Here is a 26,712-nt window from a genome sequence, read left to right as displayed (position 1 = left end):
ATTCCTGTCATCTATTAGGTTAGGTTAAGCCACCGAACACATACAGCTCTCCATCTTTTTGCTCACATATCACGAGAGCTGCTTCTGGTTATCTTGTTCGCTTAACCTTTTATTCATCAAGGGTATTTCTGTTTAGAAAGTCCCTGAAGCAATGACTCACATTATTTCATCTGCGTGAGCAACCCAAGCTTCTCTAAGTATTTTATGGAAATGAGCATAACCCAGGCAAAGGGCTATCATTGACTTTGCTTGGTCTCCCTGGGTGGGAGGTAGTCTCATTGAAATGCACCTCACACCTTACCGGTTGGGAAGATGATGCTCGACTGGATTACTGTGTATCCAGAATATATGTTATTTGTATACTTATGTCTTGTCTTTTCTTATCCAATCCTATAGCCAATAGGTCGGAGACAGTTTTTTTTTTACAGCTAACCAACTCTGTTATCTTGCTTTATTTCCTCCTCCAGGTGTGTTTAGAGAAAATGCAGGACCTACAGCTGGCCCTGGTGATCTCCAGATTGTTTGAGTCTGAGTTTGAGACAGCATCCACGTACAAAAAGATCCTCCAGAGACATGTCCTGGGACAAGACAAACAGGTACAGTTTGTGAATGTCACAGCCTCTACAAGCTATTGTTTTTACTGTGGAAATTGATTTCATCAAACTAGCTGGTGCACTTTGTCTCTGAGCATTTTGATAATTAACACTGCAGAAATCCAAGATGAGCTATTGTAATTTTCTGTATATTTCAGATTCCAGCACACCAGGACCCGTTCTTGCGGAGCATGGCTCACTGGGTCCTAGAGGACTATAGCAGGGCCTTGGACACTCTACTCGAGCAGCCTCAAGGCGCCAGCCCTGGGTCCACTGAGGGCAAAAGTGACAGAGGTAGGTCTGCAGTGCTCTACTGTGTACCACAGAAACACTCACTTTCACACACTCTAAATTGATGACCTGCAGAAATGTATCCCCTGAATCTAGTTCATCTCAGCAGAAGCAAGCATAGCACTCTTTTGTACCACATCATGACCAGGCACTACTTTGTCGTCATTTCCACATTTGTGTATATATATAGTCTGTACTGTCAGAACTCCTTTACAATATCACTGTGTTCACTTTGGGGGCATTGCAGGTATCTCAAATGCAGCATTGCAGATAAAACCCGAGAGTAGACTATAAGTGCTGCAGATTGTAATTGGGTACTGTGAGGTTGAATCCTCTGCTTTTACACAATGTCTCAGCTTTGCAACTACTTTGTTCCTTCAAATATGTGAAAATGTACAAGTAATTAGACACTGGACATAGAAGACCATTAAATTGAAGAAAACATACAAGGCATGCCTTATGAATAGATGAAGAACTGACCTAAATGTGAACCTCACTTAAACTTGAGAGCCAAACCAGTCTCAGATTAATATTCCTGTGCTACATCTGTTTTGTAAGTGGTGTTATCAAAGCACATATGCTCGCAGAGAAAAAAACATTGGATATTGGAAGTTGAAAACTTGTCTTCTACTTGATGGACTATTTGCTGTCCTAGATGGATTTTCAATACGAATTGTGGGGCCACTGTTTATATCTGGATGAAAAAGAGTAAACTCAATGCATCATCTTTTTGTCCATCAGTCCCTCTCAATAAGCTTTCAACTCCACTCTCTCTGCTCACCTTTAAGTAACCACAGAATTCAGTTTGTCGGTGTATAAGCGCTCACATAGCTGCATGTCTCAAATTGTCTGGAAGTTCAGATTCAGTCTGGCCAGCTTCAGCTCCATTTCTGTGCCTGATCAGATTTTTCAGATTTTTGCCATAGGCACAGATAAAAGCCAGTTTTCTGTTTCTTTGTATCTTTGACAGGTACCTCTCCTGTGTCCTTATGTAACCCTGAGGTTTTCAACTTTTACACCTACCTTCGTACCCACCCACTCCTCCTCCGCCGCCATTTCGGCTCTTCGGAGAAGGCTAAAGTTGGCCTGACTGCTGAGGGTCGCAGGGCTGACTCCATCAGCCTGGAGGAGAGAAGACTCTTTTTCACTGCTGCATATGCACACCTGCAAGCTGGCTGCCCCATGCTAGCCCTCGAAGTCCTCTCCAAGATGCCCAAAGTCCGAAAGCTTTCCAAACACCCCAACCAGGAGGATACAGGCATCGCGGCTGAAGTCAGTGTTGGGAGCAAGACCGGACAAACATCAGACCCGGATTGGTCACAGCCGGCTCTGAATGGCTATGAGTCAGATGGAAACAGCTTATCCAACAGCCAGTCAGATTCGGTGTTAAGTTTTGACTGGAGCCAGCCATCGCTCTTGCATCCAGATGAGCCCCTGGAGCTGAAGTGGGACAGTGATAAAGATGAAGAAGATGGTGATGAGGATGAAGAAGAGACGAAAAATGGTAAGAGCAGTAGAACCGCAGACAGCAGCAGTGTATTCCAGGACACGCAGGACGCCATGTCGCCGCTAATGGAGACAGTGATGGAGGACAGCAATGACTTCGTATCGCCATCTAATGACATTTTGGCGGCTCAGCTGAAGTTTACTGCCTGCCTTAAGATTATGACCAATGAGCTCCGGACGCTGTCGACAGGGTATGAACTTGATGGAGGGAAGCTGCGTTACCAGCTCTACCAGTGGTTAGAAAGAGAGGTAACAGCACACATATATGTAACCACTTCTGCAGACTTAAAGTCAAGTCTGATATATTTGTTTAGTTTAGATATTGTTATAATATCCATCTGTGTGAAGCATTAGTCTAGCTGTACCATTAGGTTCACTCAATAAAACTTTTACAACTTGCATAACTCCCACACATATCCCTTGTCTTCCCACACATCTATTTTGTCTTCATGTTCGCTATTTCAAGATTTTATCTCTCTGTGCACTGTGCAGTTAAACTCCAGTGGTTCTCTCTCATTAAATTCTTTGCCTTTTCCTGTGAAAACTGTTTGACGATTTGGTGATTTGATGATGTTTTAGCATTCCCTCCCACACATGCAAGGTAAATTTCCATCTTGATAAATCACGATGATGTTCTGTTTTCCCCAGGTGGTGGCTCTCCAGCGTTGCTGCAGCTACAAGCCATGCTTACCAGAGCTGTCTGTCCAGGGTGATGCCTCTGTTTCTGGGTTGGTGGAGGAGGAACAGGTGAGTATAAACAGCTGCTTCAAAGCAACACTTGCTATAATAAAAAAAAATTAGTCACAGTTCAGTGTTTCTTGACTTAGACTTTTTTTTATATTTTACCGAAATGATTGTTGCATCATTTTCCTTTGAATATCTGAATGTTTGAACTGATTTGTTGTTGGGGTACAAAACTCCTAACACTGCAGTAAATTCTGCTCTACTCTAGCAGAGTACAGTTACTGTGTACTTATAAATTACAAGAACTTTTCAACCCAGTTGTTTATTTATCGTTGACAGATTAATGTGTATTGTTTTAAAACACGTTTTTAGCGCTGTGGGGCTTCTGTTTGAACACAAGCCAGCTGGATAAATAGGCATATTTACAGGGATGTTGATTGATTTTTCTATCAAACTAATAAAGTGAAAATGGTTTTCCAGCCTGGCAGTCCTCGTGGTGACAGCCAGAGGAGCAGGAGACACTGGCTGCAGAGTAACCAGCCCTTGCTGAGGATGTTTCTGAGCTACTGCAGCTTGCATGGCTCCCACGGTGGAGGACTGGCCTCCGTACGCATGGAACTCATACTATTGCTTCAAGAGTCTCACCAGGTATTTAAAACAACTGCACTGAAGGCCACCGATAGACAGAGCAGTAGAAAGTGTACCAACTCATTTTTAGCTTGCAAAGTTTGAGGTTGAAACTTAAAATAAAAATTTAGATAAAATGATTTTATAAAAGTAAATTTTAAATGATTATCGATTAATGGTTATATTATATTTGCCAGTTACAGCTTCACAAATGCTTTTGTTAACTTCTGCTTTTGTAATTATTAAAAATAATAATAAAACTAGGTAAACGTGTGTTTGGTAACTTGTAATGCCAGTGAATTGAGAAAACAAATTGATAATTGATTATGAAAATATGCATAGTCTTACAATGGACATATTACTGATTATTACAATCATCGTGGACAAGTGGTACTTGTACTTAAGGTGGTACTATCTGCTAAAACTTTGTCTGTCAGGTGACGTTCTGAATATACCAGACAACACAAACTCTGATCATTTGTCTCAATGATTACTATGTACTTGGAGAGGAATAACAAAATAGTTATTGAATTTTTTTTTCAGTACAAAAGAAAGAAAGATAACTGGCTGCATGTGAAAACCCTCACACCAGCAAGCGGAACTGCAGTATTTTTAACTGATCACATATTCCCTTTGAAGAGACAGATACTTAGCAGATGAGGGGCAAAGTACGAATGAAAGACGAGCATGACACCATCTGATAGCTTGTCTTAATGCAGCCAGATTCCCAAGACACACACACACACACACACATACACACACACAAACAGACCTACTTATTGTGCACTGGCGATTGTCTGCACACCTCCAGCAATGGGCTGACAGGTTGCGCAGATGATCGGAGCTCCTTAGAGAGGCTCTGCCTTAGGCTGACTATTAGAAGGTTGAGACGAATTTTAGGAGGTAAACAAGTCAATGAGCCACCATGGGAACAACGCTCTTGAATGTTAGTACAGTCGATGGGCACTGGGAATCCTTTCTAGTCTCCTACTTTGATTTTGAAATAAAAGCAGTTGCTTTTGTCCCAGCTCTGGTCCCATGGCTGTCAAATGTCTCTATTGTTGTCGAGGAATTTTTGTATTTTCCTTTGTCTCTACTTCAGCCTGTATGTAGAGTTTCTGTTAAGGATGTTTTTGAGAGTGTGATTCATCAAGCGTGACAAACATAAGCCTGTGGTATTCTTGCACACAGAATCATGTTTAGGGATCTAGTAAACACACACAACAACAGGCACTCATTCATTGCCCATCTCTTCTTTTTAGCACTCTAAACGTCATTCACACGTACACTGGAAAATACATCATGCATGCATGTGTGACTTATTATGGCGCAGGAATAGACTGTCGTTTCACTGTTCAAAGCAGCGCCCCTCATTTCACACGTCCCTTTGTGAGCTGTCTCTTTTACCCTCTAAAAAAAGAAATGAGAATGTTGAATACATCTGCTCTTATTTTTGAAGTTTGCTGTGGCGTGAGTGTGATGTCTGCTTATGTAAATGTCCTAGAATGTCTGAGTGTTTTTGTGAACACTAAACTCCATTTTTATTTACTGTGCTTCACATTTTCAACGTTGTTAAAACGGTGTGTGTATTCATCAGTGCATCTGTTTTCTTGTGTACCTGCAGACATACTGAAATGACCGAATCCACAATTCCCACATGTTTCTCTTTGATTTCTCTCCGCAGTATGACTCCATCCAGTCAGCGGTGACACCTTGTTTGCAACCAACCTCGATCCCTCTTCTGATGGCTTGCACAGCCAATGTAAAGACAGTTGTAGCCAATCCCATCGTCTACTTGACAAACCTGACTCATGACATCTTGCAGACCATCAATGCGCTCGACTCTCCTCCACATCCTGATGTTGTTAACAATGAGGTAAGGCAGTCTCTGTTGTCTTACTTATCCAGCTCTACTTATGGTACTGTTTATTACATCGGTGGACATTTCCTTGCGATAGAAAGACACACACATTTTATTGAAGTAGGACAGTGATCCTGGGAAATGTGTGAAATGACCCGTACAGCAAGATATGTGAATTTTTCACACTGATCTCAGAGCTGGGATACATCCAGGCAGCTTATTGCAGATATTTCTGTATCAGCATATATGTCAGCCAGTAACTATGACGAAATAAGGTAGTTTAGAAACAGGCACACCATGAAAAGGGAATTTTTCAAAAAATTTTACTCATTACAACAATTCTTCAAAAAGAGTACGAAATTAAGGGGTCATTGGAACTGGTGTTGCATTGTTTTTACCCCTTGCCTTATTTCAGATCTATGTGATGCACACGTTGGCTGCCTCCTTGTCGGCCTGTATATACCAGTGTCTGTGTGATGGACAAACCCACAGGTAAGTGTCTCACCTGCCTCACCCGTTATTACTATTTTTAATTTATTGATCTTCTAGTTTCTCATTTTTCAGGGCCTGTTCCACAAAGCAAGCTTCATACTGAACATCAATGTGTCACAGACCTTAAACTATTTCCAAGCCATACACTAAACAATGATTTTAGGGATGTGGTGGAATAATGTTTCCAGCCCAGTCTAAAATGCTTTTATGCAGCCTGACTCAAAAAGGTTTCTGCATATCTACAGTGTAGCATCTCTCTGAGCAAGCTTGTTGAATTCTTTATAAGTCTTCAAATGATGCTTAACTTTGATACATCTCTTTCATCTTCCACCACATTCACCTTGACACGACTCCATTAACAGCACTAGTCACCACTGGATTATTTATCGTTCAAGAGAGATCTTTGTTTTCCTATTCTTAGCGTTAGCATTTAAAAAAAACAAAATGTTGATAAAAATAATGTGTGTGCGTGCGCTTGTGTTAGAGGGTTTTTAGGCTTATTGGAGCAGAATGATAAGAGATAAGGGGGAAGGGACAGGACTACTGGTAACCAAGCATACTTTATGATGAGAGGGTAATACACTCATACATCTCAAGTCAAACACTACAAATGTAACACCGAAGTGGAAAATGCTTTTCAGGATGTTTATTTATGGCGTAGTGGCTTTGTTTATGAAAATCTCCTTAGCACATGCTTCAGGCTGGTTTTACAAAGTGCTACAGTGGTGTCATTTAAGACATGGGGGGACAAATTGTGTGTTGGTTAAAAGTTTTCTAACCAAAAATATGACAGTCGCTTGTCTATTTGATCATTTTGAGAGAGATTTATGGAAACTGCAAGGCTCCTGTTTGTCATTCTTATTGTAAATACTTCATTAGGTTTTTGGTTTTGACAGATGGGAGGAACATTGTTTATTTATGATGCGTTTGTACCATAACTCCCAATCACTTTGACAACAACCCAGTAGGATTTAAACTTGGGTGAACGAGTGTCTGTGTGGGATTCCTTTTTTGAAATAACCCATTTGGCTTACAAGCTGTGCTGCTGTGTGAGTTCCTGTCATGGTTCTGGCAGATTGCTTGATGTTGTACAGAATCAGTTTTACTCATGCTAGGCCAGACTGGGTCCTTTTTTAAAGCCACAGGGCTGTAATTCCAGAAATACAATTGTTTTTATCAGCAAAGACAGAACGCATTCATTATACTTTCAGAGCAAGCTCTCTGACTTTGGTAATTCAAACCTCACACAACACTGAGCAATGTCAATCAAATGAGCACTTGGTTTTACATCTTCTTTACACACACACAGCCACCTATCACATACTGTTTGTTAGCTGAACAATCTAACTGAATTCGCAAGGCTATTTCTAATTTAATAGCGTCTTTGTTATGTTAATTATGATATAAACTCTCCCGACGTGTTGCTGCAGAGGTTTGATGAAATTGTGTTTCTGTGTTTTTTCCTCCCGTGTGTGATTGAAACAGCGAGTGCAAGAGAGTGAATTTTTTAAAAGATATTTCAGGATGTAGGTTGCCAGAGTTGAGTGTTGCTGCCAAGTTGACAGCATTCTGATGCATGCTCTGCTCTTTTCTCTCTCTGTAATCACATTAACTTCAGTTTAATTTAGTTGCCTGTTAAGACGACAACCAACAGGTACATCCATATGAACCCTAAACGCACTGGTGTTGTGCTCGAGTAAATTTGTTGTGAGAAGTGCATTAAAGCCATGTTGACTGCTGCTCCTCCTTTTGAATAGTGTTCCCTTTGACTTTTGAATTCTTTTTGATGTGAAGGCAATTGGTTTTTTCACAGAAGCTTAAAAGGGGAGTTATTGGATGTTAGAAACTTAATAGACTCCCTGGTGGGTTAAGCAGTCCATATTTTCTGTTAAGGAAAAAAACATTCAAGGTTTTCGTGAGTGCATGTGTTAAGAAGCCACTTGACGTGAGACCTTGCGCAATGACACTTTCTTCGTCATGAATCATTTCTCTACTACGAAACAGCATAGATAGGCTAACCTGAGATGCAGCCCATTAGTATTTCATGTCCTGACAGAGCAAAGCTTGACAGCGATCTCTCTTACTTAGAAACATCATCCCAGAATTCATAACAAAGTTTTAAAGTAAAACATTTCGACATTATCTATTTACGCCACCTAACCCAATTTGACCAAAAATGACTTTTAAGTCCACTATTTCATGTTTAATAAACATGTGCTTTGTGCCCTCACACTGACTGAGTGCGGTTGTTTTCTTTTGTTTGCTGAATCTCCCACAGCCATGTGAACCATTTCACAGGAATCGTGTATCAGAGTGTGCTGCTGTCTCAGAAGCAGCCAGTCAGGACTGTCAGCATAGATGAGTCTGTTCAGCCCAACACTTCCCCTGCACAGTGGCCAGGTAAGGCAGCCAAACCGAATACATTTTTTGGTCGACTTAACAAAAACAAAGCATATATTTCTCATTGTCAACATGTAAAACACCCAAAACCAGCAATGCGTTTGTCCATCTGTCATTACTTGCCAACTTCCCTGCTTTGTCTTGTGGCATTGAGCTGCAAGCTGAATGCTCCAAGCCCAATCCGGTGCTGCTGAGGATGTAAATCATTAAAAATGGGTCGTGAATATATGGTTTCACTTCTAAAAACAGGCTCATTAACTTCCTTAAAAAGCTCGGTACTTTAGTTTTATTCAAATTCATTATTCAAACGTGGCATTTACACTCACACTGACCCAAACATTTTTTTTAATGCCTGTGTTCATAATAGTAAAGGAACATGTGACTAACCCTAGTGCAACAACGCAGGTCAATAATAATGTGTATTTAGTACTTTTTAGTATTTAGTATTATTTAGTCTTTTTTGACATCAATGGTGGCAAAGACAAGAGAAATAACCTAAATCAGGGTTTCGCTACAGTCAGTAATTGTGAGATGGATCAATTTGTTGTTGGTTTTGGTCTTTTCAGGGGATTTGTTTGCAATAAGAAAAAATGAGTATTCTCAGCCTGTTTAAGCAGTAGGTCGAAATGTTGCATCCATAAAAATGTTTTAGAGCTTGCAAATTGCAGTGTGGCCAAACCCCCTTTCTTTTGTTCACGGGTTCGTGTCCTGCACCTCAAACTAAGTGAGGTTGGAAGTGGACATTTTTTCAGCCTTCAACTTTAATTAACCTTTTTAATGCATTCGTCAGTGATTTGACTTACAACGTGCTGTAAAGTCTGCTTTTTGTTTCTTCAAATGCAAATGTGCTCTTGGTGTGTTTTGTGTTTTTACACTGGGAATGTTACTTTGTAAGCTCAATATTTATGAGATTACTTTACCATGCATTCAAACAGAATAGGTTTGAAAGCAAAACTTTTCACACTGCAATCAAAAAACACATTTGAGACCAAAACTAGTGACACTGCAATCAAATGAAAATGTTTTATGCAAATAAAATACATTTATGATTAAAATTGTATCAATGCAAATCCAAAAGATTTCTTTGCTAATCCACAAGTCTTAAATCCAAAAGTTGTTTGTTGTTTAGCTGAATCTCATGGGCGGGACCTATGCTGGAAAATATAAGACAACTCTATTGGCCACAAAAGTAACCTCAGAAATATTTTGATCAGCTACCAGTCCTTTAAGTTTACACATTTTGAGTGGTTCTCCTCCTCTCTCCTGTCCCTTCTCTCTCCTCACTTGCCTTTCTTCTCATCCCTTTCTCCAGGTATCGCCTCTCTAATACGCCTGTTGAGCTCAGCAGGGGAGGAGAGCCAACCAGGTTTAACGGTGCTGCTCTGCGAGATCCTGACGGCTGTCTTCCTCAGTCTGTTTGTTCACGGCATGGCCACTCACTCCAGCAACGAGCTCTTTCGCATCGTGGCCCACCCCCTCAACAGCAAGCTTTGGGTGACGGTGTTCGGAGGAGGTGCCCGGACCCCCGTCATAGAGAAACCCAACAGCCCAACAAGAACACCTCCGCCAGGTTAGTAGGGATTAGTTTGGCCACTCTAGTTTTCTTTCTTACAGTCTGTTTGAGTGGCTGTATCACTGTGTGGGGTTTTTCGTTTGGAGGTGACCCAGCAGCTAAATTAAATCAGTCCTGCTAAATTAATTGGGTTCCTGTCTGGAGGTCATAGTGAAATCCATCAAGCTATTAGTGTGAGAGCTGTTTCCCCTCACACCCTCTCTGTGCTATTAACTCATGGTTGGCAGAGCAAACCTGATGTAATGCGACTGTAACTTCTGTTCATTTGACAAAATGTAGGCATTCCAAACTACTATTTTTTGTATTTTTAGGAAGGCATTTCACTATTTAAAGCTGGTATAAATGTAAAAAGCTTTGGATTGTAATGGCAGCTGAAATTGTAAATACAGCAGTTTACCGAATGCTTTCTCTCAACTCCCCAGCCTCACCAAGCGGATCAGACAGGAAGTCCAGACGATTCAGGCTTCTGTCATCACGCAGCGGATCCAGAGAGGAGTCTGGGATAGAGCGGGAGGGCCCATCCAGTCCCAAGCATGGCCCTGTTGCGGAACAAGAAGCTACCTCCATCTTTAAAGAACGATTTGTCCCTCCAGAGCTCAGCATTTGGGATTACTTCATCGCCAAGGTAATCCAAAATATCAATAATGTCCCAAAATTATGCTTTCATATCCACTCATTTCCTAATTATATTTTAACTATATTTATGGTGATAGTTAATTATGGACTAGCAGCAAATGAAGGGTGTGTGTGTGTGTGTGTGTGTGTGTGTGTGTGTGTGTGTGTGTGTGTGTGTGTGTGCGCATATATATATATATATATATATATATATATATATATATATATATATATATACACACACACACACACACACACACACACACACACACACACACACACACACACACACACACACACACACACACACACACACACACACACACACACACACATGAATAATAGAAAAGTCTGTGTGATTCATTGTTCCTGCTATTGTTGTGCTCTTGTGTCTTTTAGCCTTCGCTGCCTCCATCAGAAAGCAGAATTGAATATGACTCAGAGGAGAGCCAGGGCAGTCATGATGAAGAGGAAGATGATGATGAATATGAAGATGTGTTTGACCCCAACTCACCTCAAAGAGAGCATTCAAACCACAATTCATACAGGTAATAACACAGTGGTGAGTGGCAATTACTGCAGAGGGTGACTCATCTTCACCTCAGCTCAGGCTGCCTAGAGTAAACCTCTATGTGTTTATAGCTGTTTGTGTTTTTCCATTGACTTTCTATTCAGTCACTCTGCCTCTAAATATTGCTCCACATTCAGTCTGAGCACATTTTATTGCTTCTGTTTTTTTTAAGGCGGCTTTGGACCCATTTAGAGTATTTATGTTCAAAACTGTAATCTGATTTCTTATGGCTTCTCCTCCCAGTTGGTGTTTAATGCGTCTGGCAATGGTTCAGCTGGTGTTGGTCAACCTCAAGTCTTTTTACCCAATGGCAGGATATGATCTATTAGGTAAACACAAAAATACACCGCACACCCACTGATGCACTAATGTCCAGAATGTAGATAAGTGCTGCCCCATTTCTCACTGCCTGTCTTAGCTAATCTTATTGGCTTCTTTTTTGTGCGTGTCTGCTTCTGCTTAACGCAGATCTGCCTGTGGGCTCTCCTCTGTGTCACGCTGTGCTGAAGACACTGCAGCGCTGGGAGCAGGTGCTGCAGAAAAGGCTTGAGATCTTTGGGGGCCCCCCTTCTAAGTACATCTCCACCCACCTGCAGGAAACCACCACGCCTGGTCCCGCCCTGCTCAGACACAAGGCCCTGTTTGAACCTTCGAACACCCCGTTCAGGTACCACCATGAGTTGGAATTGGTAGTGCTAAGCGCTAAAGTTCTGAGTATTTAGTGATATATTTAGATTGAATTTGAAATCGGTCCGCCTTAGCGTGATGTACTTTATTCACTCAGGGCCTCCGAAAAGTTCATGTTTTTGTGTAGGCAAAGCAATTGACTTATCCTTTTATGAAAGCGCTTCAAGCCTAATGATATACCCTCCAGCTTTTAAACATCATGAATTAATGTTAACATGATGTTGTTCAGTTGCTTACAGTTTGCCTTAAGCAGCAGATATATCTGTACAACAGTAAAATGTGTTCAGAAATTGTTCCTCAAGATCTCCATAGGTTAAAAGTTTCATCCTCCAGCATATGTGACCCCTGTGGATTTCCACATGGCTTGTACAGTTTGTACTGTAGGGATTTACTGTTCTTGGTGGAACAATCGTTACTGTATGTGCATTTGATGTGTTTTGCCTTAAGCACCAGATATGTGGAGTTTTCATATTAGCATCAATGGTCCAAATCAGAAGTAATATTTTCCAACAGATTTTGTTGGGCTTCAGTGAACTGATTTAATGAGTGTTAGTGTTAATATGCAGGGGGTGTTTTGTTTTCTCCAGGACGAGCCACCCTTCAGCGCTGCCAGTGAAGCGTCTGTGGCAGTTTCTGGTCAAGCAGGAGGAGGTGCAGGAGACTTTCATTAGACACATCTTTACCAAGAAACGGGACCCGAATGAGGTACACCATTTCTTTTGTTTTGTTTTGAGTTTTTTTTGTTAATGCAGTGTGTTGGCACAGTGTAAACATTATGCCAGCACACTGCACAAACTGTGTTTATGTTTTTAAAAAAAAAGTGGTTGCAAAACTAGCACATTGTATTAATTGTCACTGAATAACATAGTAACTATTTTGTGATGATAAAATCCACTCGCCTATGTATTTGCTCCCAGGCTACCTGCTTCATTATTGCTTTTACATCCCTGTTTGCGCATTTGCGCTTTATTTTTATTTTTTTCGCATGGCCACCACATGTATATCATTGCTGCTGCCAGTTGCATGTTGATGCTTTAATTTGATTCAAATAATTACACCCTGTTTGATTAACAGCACAATAATCCAGTTTCTGTGTGTCTTTGACTGCATGGTTCATCACTGGTTGTTGTTGTTGTTGTATGTGTTTTGCGTGTGTGTGTGTGTGTGATACCCTGTGCTGCTTCCCCAATCATTAAAGTCGGGTGAGGACCAGACTGACAATATGAAATGTTCAGGCATGGAGGAGACAGGAAACCATCAGGTACTGCTTCAGATAAATTGTGATTTATGGTATTGGGGTGGGATGGGCTGGGTACCAAATATCAGTACTGACTGAAACATGTCCCTACTACCAAGTTCTGGAAACTGTCAAGAACCAAATTTGGTACCAAATACTTACTTAATACCTACCTTACTCCTGTTAATTTATTCTTTTATACAGTAATCTGTCTGTAGAACATAATTGGTGCAATATTTAAAATAACAAGTTCTTGTTTTTGGAAGTGCAAGTTTATAATCGGTAAAGGTACTGGCACTGATATTTGGAAAAAATCAAACAATGCCAAACCCTTGGTGTTGGTTTTTTGTGGTAGGATGGGGGATTATAATCCTGAAATTTGAAATGTAAAACTTGTAAGTAAAACTATGCCTTTTGCCTGTTTGCTTGTAGAAGATCATTAAAACATAGCCTTTGTCTTTCATGTAGGGCTAAATAACTGTGGCATGCTGAAAATACTAATACTAAGATTCATTTTGTCCCAATTGACTGTGGTTTTAAAAATTCATGATAGGTCAAACGGTTTCCCAGCAAGCTTTACAGTATGTGACAGATCAGAGCATCACTCTGAAGATGGTGTCAATATCACACCAAAATCAAGTTTGGTTAACTGTGCTAGCCAAAACTGTGATTGAGATTTTTATATGATGAATCACACACCCCTGCTCTTTTATTAAGTCTAAACTCTGAAGGAAAATGGCATCGTTTTATCTGAGTTTTTGTGGCTTGTTCACAAAAATGTCTATTTTCATTGTCAACAATATTACATAAAGATGAACAATCTTGTGCTCTGTGATGATGTTATGAAACCGACTTCACATCACCGTACTGTACTGTCGACTAGATGGGAACATGCACATCATGTGCCATGTGTCTGCCTGCTACAGTAGAATAGTAAATGTGGCCTGTCACATGTAATCTTAGAAACAATCAAATTGTGATCTTCACAGAGTTGCAGTACGTGTATTTTCTGGGCTATGAACTCTGTATGTTCCTGTCAGTGTTTGATATTAATCTTAGATTCAGCTGTCTAAATATTCATGCGAATGTGAATCATTAATCTTAAATTGCACTGTACACTGATGGAGGTTTTCTAATCCTCTGGCTCTCGCTGTGCAAGCTGCCACATTGTAGCAACTCCATTTGGCTCAGTGTTAATTAACCCAGTCTCTCAGAGGACAAACTATGAAGCTCAATAGCTTCTGATTAATGGGCCCAACACTGTCGCAGTGAATCTGCGTCCCACAGGGATTATGTGCTTGGTGAAAATGGCAAACCACCATATTTAGATTTCAGCAAGTTTTACTTTATTCCATCTGACAGAAAATGACATGGTCTTTTCCCCCTGAATACATGCAGTAAAGACTTTAATTCAATCTCATGCTCAAAGGATGCCTGTCACATTTTGAGTAAAACATCTCTATACAATATGCAGAGCTATAGTATAGTCTACACTGCATTCATCCCATAGGACCTCTATGGTACAGTGTGTGCTTGGGCTCATCGCTCAGGGATTGTTGTGTTCACGCTGCCTAATGGTTCTAACCCAGTTATGTGGACTGCTCTGGTTAACTGTATGGCCTGATACACCTCACATGTCCTCTACTATCCCGAAAAGCAAGACAAACATAGAGTGCGTATATTATACAAAATAACGGGTAGTCTGAGACTGTGCCATGGCTCCGTTATAATATCTGCTCTGTTATCTTCTACGGCAAATAATTTGACTCTTTATTTATCAACCCCTCTACTGGATCTTGTCAAGTCATTGTTTCTGTCCCGTGAGGACAAATATATCTGAGGTTATTACTGTCATTTGTCAGTAGGAAATGTAATGTATCAGTTGTAATGATTGAATCTCCACGGTGGTGATTTGTGTGTGTGCGTGTTTGTTGGTCTGTGCAGACTGAGTCAGATCTGGCCTGCCCTGGAGGAAAGGCACGCATCATCCACAAGGAATCTGACATTATCACAGCCTTTGCCATCAACAAGGTACAAACCTTTTACACAGACGTCACTGAACAAAACAGCACACTTTGAAAAGCATGGTGTGTTTCCAGCTAAAGATTTCATTGGATTCATTGAATCAATCATCCTCTAACCGACAAGACATGTTTCACTTTACTGTTTTGGTTCAGCATTACCACTCTCATCTATATTTTTTCCTGCTCCAGTAAAGAGTTATTTTTTCTAAAAAAATCTCTAATGAACCCATACACTATTACTGGTGCAGGTACTATCACTAGCACCAAACGGTAGACAGACAATGTCGGTGACTAGCTTTTTGAACACGGTTGAGCATTTAGCAGCTAAAATGTTTGCCACATAAGTTGGTGGAGACCAAAAACAGAGCTAAAAGAAGAGTGTATATCAGACCAACAGGTTGCCAGAATATCAAAATAAATGGTAATGTTGCTCTATGCCTGCCTGATGTGTAAATGATTAGACTGTTTGCCAATACACTTGCCATTTTAACTTTGTATGGTGTTCATATGTCAGTGTAGTGTGTCCCCCAGTGGCAAAAACATCTATTAATACTGTTTTAAATCATTTTATCCCATCTATGCTTGGTAACAATGCAATCTAATATGATAAAATAGATGTAAAAATAAACTCAAATTATATCCTCACTTTAACCAAAGCATCTTCAAATTCAGAGCACACAATTCAAATTCAAAACAAATATCAAATTCTTTTGGCACAGTGGTACAACTTTCACACCATATCCTCGCCCCTTTGATGTTGCTGAGCCTATGTTTTCCTTGTTTCATATCGAAAGAGGTTCACTTTGCTTCTCTTGCTTTAATGTAGCTATTTATTTAAAGGGAAGCAGTGGTGCTGGCAACAGAAGGTGCACGTCAGGTCATCGTGTAAAACAAAGAGTTTTTTGTGACCACTGGCTGAATAGAGCTGGAGCTAGAGTCTTTTGTGGGCCTTCTAATTTTTTCACATTTTGCACTTTCATTAAGCCTCATCCTATTTTCTTCCTTTCTGTTATCCACATCTCCCTTTCCCCACTTCATGTCTCTGTCTTTCTCTCAGGCAAATCGTAATTGTTTAGTCATGGCCTCCACCCATGACATTCAGGAGTTGGATGTGTCATCCATCTTGGCCACACAGATCTTGACATGGATCGATGATGATGAGGCTGAAGCTAAAGGGTAATCTGTGTGTGTGTGTGTGTGTGTGTGTGCGTGTGCGTGTGTGTGCGCGTGCGTGCGCATACTGTACTTGTTGAGGCCAACAGCTGTGAGTTCAACATCAGGTCACCTTTTCACCCTCTAAGTATGGGTGTGGGATGATGTGATTGGTTGAGTAATTATTGTGTAAGTGGTGAATATGCATGGTGTGTCAAGTTTGGATGTGCAGTATGATAATGAGATATTATTATAACATGTCAGAACAGCCTTTCTTTCTGTCTGTATTCGTTGTTATCGTTGTCTTTCATACCCTACTCTATTATGGTTTCTCTATAAATCCATGCAGCGCCAACAAAAAACTGTTTTCTTATAAACAAGATCATGCTGACATACACCTGAAATATGTTAATTACTTCCTCTAAAGATTATTAATGTGAAATCTTGAATTGTTTCCTTTAACTACGGAACCCTCTAACCACGTTACTGTCTAGAAAATACATCCTGCACCTAAATATATCATTCTGTCTCTGTAGTGTTGGTGGTGATGACTTCCTGGTGGTCCATACGCGTGATGACTTTGCCGCCATCCACGGCACCACACCGTACACGCACAGTAGCCCTGGCACACCCATCAACATGCCGTGGCTTGGAGGAGTGCAGACAGGCCGGGGTGCAGCTGTGGTGAGCTTTAGACCCATTTTTGTATGTGATACACCTGAACCATCGACTCTCCCCACCCCTCTTCTCCTGCTTTATTGGGTTATTTTCCTGATCTATGCCTGAGATTAAAGAGCCACGCAAGTTTTCATGCAAGTTTTCAGTCAACTGTCATAGCTTTGTTAACACATGAGACATCATTAAATTAGTGCATACAACATGCAGTATGGGTCACTAGAATGGGGTGGTAAGGGGCATGCAGGTGATTCTTACAAAAAAGACAAACGTTTAATGACGTCATCCTGGGCTTTAGCAAAGAGACATTTTTCGCCATGCTCTGACATTTAACAAATCAAACAATCATTTTATGAATTGAAAAAATAATCAGCATATTAATACTGAAAGTAATTGTTGGTTGCAGCCCCAGTTTTTTGATTTACTACCTTGTTTGAAGCCACTGATGCATTTAATCTTAGTACATTGTGAAAAGTCATGGCACTGGCCTGGGATGGAAAATCTCTCATAGTGAATATTTTATCGCTGTTATTTCTGTTTTTGTTTTCGTTAGATTGTTGCACAGTGTTTCAGGGCTGTAATGTTGAAAAGAATAATGAGCAGCCGAGTCTCAGATGTTTGAGCATCTTTAAATGTATTTGTTTTAAAACAGAAACTTTTGGAAACTGCATTATCAAAAATTCAAGCTAGCTCATTGAGCTGTAAATCTCAGAAAGTTGCTGTTTTAAACTACGTCGATACACTGCAATATCAAGTAAATACAGTTTGTAGTTCAATTAAACCTCAAAAACCCAGCAACGTGGTCCCTGAATCTTCCATAGACAGTGCAGTGATGATTGCCATGGATTTAATGCTCCCCACTGCTTTTCTGGAATTAATTGATATTGTCTGTTGCTCTGGATCTGCTCCTCTTTGTACTCCAAAGCAAAACCCTCAAAGCAGTTTAAATGACTTTAATCAATAATTCATCTTTTTCTGGGCTCAGTGTGTCAAAAGCTTCATGGTTGCTAACATTAACTTCAATGTAAGTCATTGACTTACAAAGGACCAAAGCTGTCGCTGACTGATGCAGTGCGTGAGACACCAGGCTTTTTTATTTTTATGTTTTTTTTTAAGGAAAAGTCTGTAAAAGCTGTTTCACTGAGCAGAGAAACTTGGCGTTAGCAGTGGGGAGGAGGAGGAGGAGATTGATTTGATTCTGCTGGTAACAGTGTTTTTGAATCGAGTAGCTGGTGAGTCATGTTTGTTGATATTAACCGACTTGCTCGTTGCTCTTGATATGCAGACTGGACAGTTAAGAGCCACTCTGCATCGTAATCATTTTACCAACCAGTCAGGCAGCGTTCTGGAGGTGGGAGCAGAATAAATTTAAAGACAATGATAAATAAAATCCTTGGCAGGCTTTGCTGTTAATGTCTGCCTCACTGGGCCACCAGTCATAATACAGGATGGAAAATACTAACGGAGCCACAGTATATTAAGACAATTTATGCCATATGATGATAGAATAACCATTTGCTTATGCTGTAATTTAAATGCAGCATTAAATATGTCCTTTGGCATAATGAGAAGTCCTAGTGACATCTCTGGACTTTATGCCTGAATTGAATGCAGCCTAACATAAATATGATAGTTGCTCCCCTAGCAGATGGATTTGCTCAGTTGTCACAGACATGGTTCAGTTGTTATCATGTGATGACTGATGGTTGAACACGAGAAAGCATGATAACCCCTGTCAGTGATGGTCTATGGCATCAGATGTGAATGGCGTCCTTGATCTTTGACTCCTGGTTGATGACCCCTTCCCAGTCTATGTTGCGACCCGTTTTGTTCTGGTGTTCACAGACAGCTGATCGTTTGCGTTCATTCAGTGTCTTGTCAGGGATCGTGGATGTTTTACACGCTCTCCTCGGTTCGAGAATGAATCCTGAGGCTCACTTTGAAGTTGTTAATGAGATTCTTCTACATGACAGTAGTTTAAAATTGATTTCTCTCCCTCTCACGATGCAGGGCAAAAGAGGTTTGAAAATAAAAGTCTCAACAATCACACTGGTGTTGTCTTGAAGTCCATTTCCCTGTTGATTTGTGTTTCACCTTCGCCTGAACCTCAGACCAAGCCTTTCCCTAACTCCAACTTGTCACAAAATAGGAATTAGATAAGAATCCCAACTTAATGTGTGGTTACTCCACACGTTGGCACATTACAAGTTAAACTTCAAAATCATCACTGATGAACACTGTGGCTCCTTGTGTAAAACTTGTCATGTTAAAAAGAAGCCATAATATTTGGAAACAGCACTCAGGTGAAAATGAGAAGAAGCTGTGACTTTTTGATATTGTTTGCTATGTAATAGTACATATTTAGTGAGTTTGTCCCTGTTGTAAAGAATCACTCTGTACCATAATGAAGTACTACATTTTCTACTAATGTTTCCTCTCTGAAAATCTTCTCCTCCTCTTCTTCCTCCTCCTCGCTTTTCTTCTCCCAGATGATCAAGAGAAATATCAACAATGTGAGAAGAATGACCTCCCATCCCACACTGCCTTACTGTAAGTGCAACTCTGCTATCTGTCAGTAGATTAGAGGAGTATCCACCTCTCGAAGGTGCTCTCCAGACATTATATCTCTTATTATAAATGGAGCCTTTGGGGGATGATTACATCACCCAAAAAGTTTCTCTTATGTAGATATTTAGCAAGTGGCAAAGTTTTTTTTTTTTTTTTTTTGTGGTGCCAGTGCTGCCATTGATTTAGAAAAGGCTGAGTGAGTCCTGCTTGTTACAACCCTGTATTTTCTAGTCAAACTACAGAGTGAGGATTCAGTTGTGAGGTGTTTGGATGGGATGAGTCCCTGCAGGTCGTAAGAGCAGCTGTTGGAGTGCGAGTGTGTAATAAAGCATTTCCTTCATCATTTATGAAATGGATGATTTTGGGCAAAAACGAAATGCCAAAACCTCATGTTGGGACGAGAATGCTCATCGAGATGCACTGAAAAATGAGCCAAATGATGTCACATTCATTTTTCATTCTGCTTTTCAGATCTGACGGGAGCTCAGGACGGCAGCGTGAGGATGTTCGAGTGGGGTCACTCCCAGCAGATCATCTGCTTCAGAAGTCCAGGCAACTCCAGAGTGACCAGGATACGTTTCAACCACCAGGGGAACAAGGTTACAAAATCATACTCGTACTGCGTGGGCTGGGAAGTTGAGCACGTTGAACAGTTGATCTCAAACTCTTCTTAGCTTTGCAATATGATGGCATTGTAGGTGTGGTGGGAAAAATCAATTCCCAAGAACCGCAATTCACAAAATGTCAAAAATTTATTTTCTAAACGTTTGTTAATAAATGGTGATGACATGAAAAAAAAAGCAGCAGTTGCAACATATTCCACATTTTGTTATTTACATACGGGCAGTAGGCCTGTCGCGATAATCAATAAATCAATTAATTGCACGATAATTAAAAATGAGCTCGATAAGTTTGCCGGGCTCGATCATTTTTCATTTACCAAAGACACTGGATAATGAGTTAACTTCGCTGCATCCGTCTCGACTGACTCCTCTCGGTTCCTTAGCGTAATGAGGAGTGAACCCTCCTGTCAGTCACTCTGTCTCTGTGGGGGGAGGCGGGGCACCTGGCGTACCACAGGGTGCAGCATGAGAGCCCCGTGAGGAGTAGAGGCAGAGATTTGGAGGAATAAATAACAATGGAATTGGTCTCTAAGCCGAAAGCAACAGCTGACGTGTGGGAACACTTTGGATTTAAGCCAAATGACCGCGGTGAAATACAAAACATAAATGAGCCGGTATGTCGCATTTGTTTTAAAACAGTTCATGCTAAACGCGGCAACACAACAAACATGCACCTTCACCTCAAACACAACCACCCGTTGCAGTTTTCCCAACTGGGAAAGAAAACGTCTACGAAAGAGGCAGAGGGGCCGTCAACGTCTTCCCGACAGTCCACCATCACTGGGGCGTTTATGAAGCAAACCAAATATAAACGTGACAGTGCCAAATGGTGCGCACTCACAGACAGTGTAGTTCACTACATCGCCAAAGAGATGCAGCCCTTTAACACCGTCGAAAAGCCGGCGTTTCGACAAATGTTACAAACATTTGACTGGCAGTACGAATTGCCAGGGAAAACATACATGTCACAAATGGCAATTCCACAACTGTACAACAACATGAAAGACGACATACTGAAGGAGATCACAGACATCCCATTTTACTCTGCCACTACGGATATGTGGTCAAGCTCAAACATGACCCCCTATATGAGCTTGACCATACCATACCATTGACCATCAGTTGTGAGTGGTTTTTATTCAAGTGCATTTTTTGTTAACAGAGACTGACAGTCCATTTTATTTATTGTTTTTGGTTGTTTTGATTATTTATTTTGGATATTTACAATGTCTTTTTTCAGAATATAATTCCAATTTTAAATATTCTTAAGAAATAAAAGTTCATCTTTAAAAGGGTGTACTTGCATTATTATACCATTATTATTGTATTAGTTGAAAAATGGTATCAAAACGGTAATATTATCGTTTATCGCAATAATTTCTGGGACAATTTATTGTCCAGCAAAATTTGTTATCGTGACAGGCCTAACGGGCAGCAGAGTGTATGTTTTTAAACTAATTAGTTCATTAATTACCGCTGTTAACTTTTATAAATTAAAGGCAGTGGATCATTTATCTTAACTGCCAGTTATGTTTCATATTGTATTCCAGTGGAGTAAGGACACCAGCGAATGGTTTGGCACACAGTGTACCAGAGCAAGACACTGAAATTAGCGCCTCCTTTGCTTTGCAGTTCATTTTGAGGATCATTTTGTTCAGAGAATTGATCCAGAATCATCCCAGACACCAAAGAATCCGCATCGGATCATGAGATTTCCAAAGATTCCCACTCTTACTGCATTGTGATGTGAGCCTGTCAGATTCAGGAACATTTTCACCCTTCCTCTCACAACTTTACCATTCAGGCACGAACCGCAGCGGGGAGTTCGGCTTCAGCACACATTGTTCTTCAGCTGAGTGATTCAGCTGCTCTGAACTCAATCTAATAATTTTCTCAGATGGTGCCTCTCCCGTGCCAGTGCTATCTTATCTGCCTGTTCTGGCCAACAGAGAAAATATGCTTTAAAAAAAAAAAAAAACAACATTGGAAAGAGAGGATTTGCGGAGCACTTGAATTTAGTTTTGAAAGGGATGCTTGGACTTACAAGGTTGAAATCAAGGGAGTGAAGCTTCTCAATGGATGTGCAAACACAGCTGGAGCATCCGCCAATATGTTGCATCTGTCTGTCTGATGTAGAATAATAGATAATTCTAACTAAATGGCAGTAAAGTCTGATATCTGCTCTCTGAATGTTTCCTGTAGTTTGGTATCGTAGACGCTGATGGAGGTTTGAGTCTCTGGCAGACCAACACAAGTGGAAATGCACCCAAACCGTACCTGGTAAGGAACTCGCAAACGAGATTGATGTGTTCCGTTCTCAACATGTTTGTCTCAACCTTTTTTAGTGTTCTCAGGCTTTCCTCCTGTCATTGTCATTTTTGTTTGCTCCTGTCCTGCATCTCGATCTCTGTCACTGTTACTAACCGTCCTCTTTGTCTCTGCCAGACGTTGCAGTGCCACAACAAGACAGCTCACGACTTCGTCTTCGTGGGCTCCTCCTCCCTCATCGCCACGGCAGGCCTTTCAACAGACAACCGGTACGAGAGATTTTGTCTCCAGTCATCTTCAAAGTGTGCCCGTATCCTTTTCCATGAACTTCTAATTAAACCCTGACCATTCGGCTCCACTGTTCTGTGGCCAACAGGGATAATTGCATGTCCTTTAATTAAAATCATGCAGTAATTTTGTAATTTTCAACTCCACAGGAACGTTTGTCTGTGGGACACTCTGGTGACTCCTACCAACAGCCTTGTACATGGTAAGATGCAGCACTAGAAAGGCATTTATAGTATGTAACAACTTCTTTGAGGAATCAGCAGAGCAGTCGGTGTCAGTTTTGATAATGGGTTTATTGTCTCTCAGCCTCTCAGATGTGGATATTTACTGTTTGTTTTATCTCCTATGATAGTAAACTCAGCATCTCCAGGTTTTTGAGTTTGTCACAATTTGATTGACAAAACGATTAGATAATTATTTGAGAAAATAATTTGATTCTAAAATATAATTGTAAATTGAAGCCCTAGATATTAAATATTTTTCCCACCATGTCTTCTTCTCTCTGGCCACCTGCTGTATTTCCTATTTGGAAATGTCTAATTTCCGTTCCCTCCGATCTGTCCACCCTGTTCTCCTCCATGTCCCGTCCTTCCCCTGCTCTCTCTACCTCTCCTCAGCTTTCTGCTGTCACGAGTCCGGTGCCACCGTGCTCTCAATGGCCCCCAGGCAGCAGCTGCTCATCACAGGCGGGAGGAAGGGCTGGATCAGCGTCCTGGAGCTTCCCCACAGGCATCAGCGCCAGAGCTTCCAGGCCCACGACTCGCCGGTCAAAGCGCTGGCTGTCGATCCGACGGAGGACTGCTTTATCAGTGGATCATCTGAGGGCAATATAAAGGTATTTTGGCTGACTTCACTTTCATTAATTAATGTGTGTATTCCAGACGTAGTAGTACGTGAATATTTATTAACATTTGTTGGCGCCTTTCAAGATCAGTTGCAAGAAGATAGTTAGTCAGAACTTCTATGACTTAAAATGATTTTCCTTTCAAGTAGATTGTCTGTCATTGTCTGTTTTTTTTAGAAAGGCATTAATCTTTTAAGAGAACTTCACTGGTAACAGTAATTCTAAAAACTGTAACTTTGAGCAGTAGTAATGATCAAAAGTGTTTTCATAAACAAAGTTACGGAGCAGAACTGCAGGGCATTTAGCACCCAAGTGTGAATGTTTCCTCCCCCACCCTTTTACGGAGGGAGGGGAGGAAAGCAAGCGCCATCATAGACAATTGAAACCAATGTCTCACTTATGATTAACCACCTGCTCGGGACTACAGTGTCAGCGACAGAGACTAAAGTGTACGCTGAAAGTGGGCTGACATGGGAAAAGGCAAAGGAAAGCGTTTCGATTGAACAGGCAGGAGATGTGACCGTCTTCAGCTAATATATTTCCACAGACTGCAAGTCTTTCATCTTTGCAACTTGAATATGTTGGCGCAGATCACACAGCTGTCACTCTGAGGATGAAGCCGCTGCGTCACACAGATGTACAAGAAATGCTGCAGTGCACATCTGCTTGAAATTCAAATGACTTTCATTCTGGATGATTGCTCACAAAAACCTCCAAAGCTGTGTGTGATGTTGCTCATATGAAGTCATTAACTGTGTGTTGGCTGACTGAAAATCTTAACAAGGGTGTGCTGCAAATATATAAGCTTTTAAAGTGTTTGATGAGAGTCCATGGAAATGGAAGATTAACTAATATGTGCAGACTTCAGTCTATGAAAAACCTTATCTAATAATAATGCTCCCAGGCTGGCAGTACCAATCAAACAAAGCTAGCTGCTCAGAGTTAAGCGTGGCTCTCAGAAGACGCTCACTGGTTCCCGTTGAAAGTGTAAATCTTTGAAAACAGGTCACAAATATAGTTCTTTCAAAAGGATAAACGGGAGTAAATATTGTATTTGTTGGACTATTTTCAGCAGTGGATGTGTAACAGCAAGTACAGAGTGAGCCAGGAAAAACTGGAAGTTGATCCATACCATGTAGTCAGTGGAGACCAGTGGCCATGGTTTAACTCAAAATAAACTACAGTGCCCACGTTCGTTGTAGGAATGAGCTATATGAGGCCTTAACAACAGCGTATTAGGACCACTGTAGGTAAAATAAATAGATAAACAACGGAGCCATGAGAGGAGGGTAGTACTCAAAGAGAAAATGTGGAATCCCCCACGTTAAAGTTGTCAATTTACGAGAAAAAAAAAAAAAATTGGTTGACTTGATATTCTCTGAAATTAAAGTGGTCAATTAACCAGAAAAACACTCAATTTACAAGAGAAAACTCGAATTCTCTCTGAGTTTATAAAGTTGTAAATGTGTGAGAAAAAGCTCAGAATAATAGCGTTTCTGTTTCCTTAATGCTAAATCTGATTGCAAAGTATAATTTGACAAGGTCATCCACTGCAGTGATGATACACAGCCAGCAGCAGTGGGATGAGGTTGATCCAACCTTACAAAGGGAAAAAACCCACACATTTTCTGTTTTTTTTTCTCCTAAATTTGTGACTTTAAACTCAATGAATATTTCTTGTTATTTGGATCAATTAATTGTTGGTTTTGACCTTTTCATTGGTGGTTCCTTGACAAAAAAAATCCCAATTTTTTCCTTGCAAATCTTTGACTTTTTGATGACTTTCTGTGAGTTTTCTTCTGGTAAATTTAACACATAATCTCAGAGAATATCTGAGTTTTTTTTTTCTCATAAATTCACAATTTTACCTTGGATTTTTTTTCTCTGAATATTACCCCCACCCCCCAGCTCCGTATTTTATTTATTTATTTACTTACTTACTTACTTACTTATTTATTTCTAGCTATAATGGCCCCAATATACCGTCGTAGGCTTTAGCTATACAGACAATTCTTGTTAGTCGGATCAGTTCATTGTTGGTTTTGGTTGTTTCATGGGATTTGTTGTTAATCAGAATTATACAGAATATCAGCAGGCTTATTCTTTGATGTTCTATAGTGCTTAAAAGAATCTCCCTGCTAACTGTTTTTATTCTCCCGTGGACTCCCCAGGTTTGGAGCCTGGCCACACAGTGTCAGCTCTACACTTTTCCAAACGAACACGCTCGCCAGTCGCTGTTCAGGAACCTCGGCACGGGCGTCATGCAGATAGAGGTGGGACCTACCAATCACATCTTCTCCTGTGGCGCCGACGGAACCATGAAGATGAGGGTCCTCCCCAACCGCTTCAGTGTTGTCAACAACAACCACGGCAACCTCAAGAACGATGTCAAGTTCATCATATAGACAAATATAGAACAATTAGGTGTTAAAGCAACTTAATTGAGTAATGTGAAGTGCAGATGATGATCGAGCAAAGTTGCCAGCTGTGGAAATTACTTAATACAGTCGTCATGGGTTCGTTTCAGGGGAGCGATGCCATGACAGAACAATGATGTCAAGTGTTATTAGTGTAAATGAAGGTGTATTATTCATAGGATTTACAGACTTTCACAGAGACAGAGAGAGAGAGCTGAACGCAGGACCCTCTTCAAATGTTGTAAACTGTGGTGGAAGTGAGCATAGACGGTCGAGGGCACAGTCATTCAGAATAAAAACGGAGCGCGAAGCAAAAACCCAGCTGGAGATTCTCCAAAACAAACGACCATCTCAGTGTCAACTGAACAGCACGTGGGGAGCCCTTTTTTTTTTTTTGTTTTTTTTTGTGCACAGGAAGTGAAGCTGTAGGAGGAGCAGGAGTGACAAGAGACTTTCTAAAGAGCCTGAAGCTGCAGCGCTGTCCCCCTCACGCAGCATCACCGCATCTGTTAGTTCACATTAGCACAGCAGTCATGATAGCGGACGCTCTTGTGGAATCACTGCTGCAGTGTTCAGGTGATAAACTACAGGAGAATGTGTATCGCTCAGACACGGATCCCTTCAGGGGTTGGAACGCCACCACAAGACTGTACAGCGCTGTTAGAGCGGCTCAGCACAATGCAGGAAGGCCAGTGGGCGGCGTACGAAGCACATTA

General features: G+C 40.9%; 1 protein-coding gene across 2 annotated transcripts in view; it reads left to right on the top strand.

The window, feature by feature from the left end:
* LOC139204408 (dmX-like protein 1) overlaps positions 1 to 26,198 on the top strand; it is a 50,414-nt gene extending 24,216 nt beyond the window's left edge. Inside the window, exons 27-51 of one of the 2 annotated variants that reach the window (XM_070834431.1) lie at positions 468 to 596; positions 752 to 887; positions 1,855 to 2,639; positions 3,039 to 3,137; positions 3,555 to 3,722; positions 5,386 to 5,577; positions 5,978 to 6,054; positions 8,333 to 8,454; positions 9,767 to 10,024; positions 10,450 to 10,652; positions 11,042 to 11,190; positions 11,457 to 11,542; positions 11,682 to 11,880; positions 12,488 to 12,605; positions 13,099 to 13,161; positions 15,082 to 15,168; positions 16,219 to 16,337; positions 16,850 to 16,997; positions 19,478 to 19,538; positions 20,028 to 20,155; positions 22,382 to 22,459; positions 22,625 to 22,716; positions 22,885 to 22,937; positions 23,353 to 23,570; positions 25,751 to 26,198. In XM_070834431.1, the coding sequence (XP_070690532.1) occupies positions 468 to 596; positions 752 to 887; positions 1,855 to 2,639; positions 3,039 to 3,137; positions 3,555 to 3,722; positions 5,386 to 5,577; positions 5,978 to 6,054; positions 8,333 to 8,454; positions 9,767 to 10,024; positions 10,450 to 10,652; positions 11,042 to 11,190; positions 11,457 to 11,542; positions 11,682 to 11,880; positions 12,488 to 12,605; positions 13,099 to 13,161; positions 15,082 to 15,168; positions 16,219 to 16,337; positions 16,850 to 16,997; positions 19,478 to 19,538; positions 20,028 to 20,155; positions 22,382 to 22,459; positions 22,625 to 22,716; positions 22,885 to 22,937; positions 23,353 to 23,570; positions 25,751 to 25,984 (4,002 nt within the window). In that variant the 3' untranslated portion in view covers positions 25,985 to 26,198. The remainder of the gene's footprint in view (positions 1 to 467; positions 597 to 751; positions 888 to 1,854; positions 2,640 to 3,038; positions 3,138 to 3,554; positions 3,723 to 5,385; positions 5,578 to 5,977; positions 6,055 to 8,332; positions 8,455 to 9,766; positions 10,025 to 10,449; positions 10,653 to 11,041; positions 11,191 to 11,456; positions 11,543 to 11,681; positions 11,881 to 12,487; positions 12,606 to 13,098; positions 13,162 to 15,081; positions 15,169 to 16,218; positions 16,338 to 16,849; positions 16,998 to 19,477; positions 19,539 to 20,027; positions 20,156 to 22,381; positions 22,460 to 22,624; positions 22,717 to 22,884; positions 22,938 to 23,352; positions 23,571 to 25,750) is intronic. The other variant, XM_070834432.1, reaches the window with a different exon arrangement.
* Positions 26,199 to 26,712: the final 514 nt, after the last annotated feature.

This window comes from Pempheris klunzingeri, chromosome 7, assembly GCF_042242105.1.
Source record: "Pempheris klunzingeri isolate RE-2024b chromosome 7, fPemKlu1.hap1, whole genome shotgun sequence".
In the NCBI taxonomy this organism is placed as follows: Eukaryota; Metazoa; Chordata; class Actinopteri; order Acropomatiformes; family Pempheridae; genus Pempheris; species Pempheris klunzingeri.
Note: the sequence above shows the minus strand (reverse complement) of the source record. Positions and strands in the feature narration are given on the sequence as shown.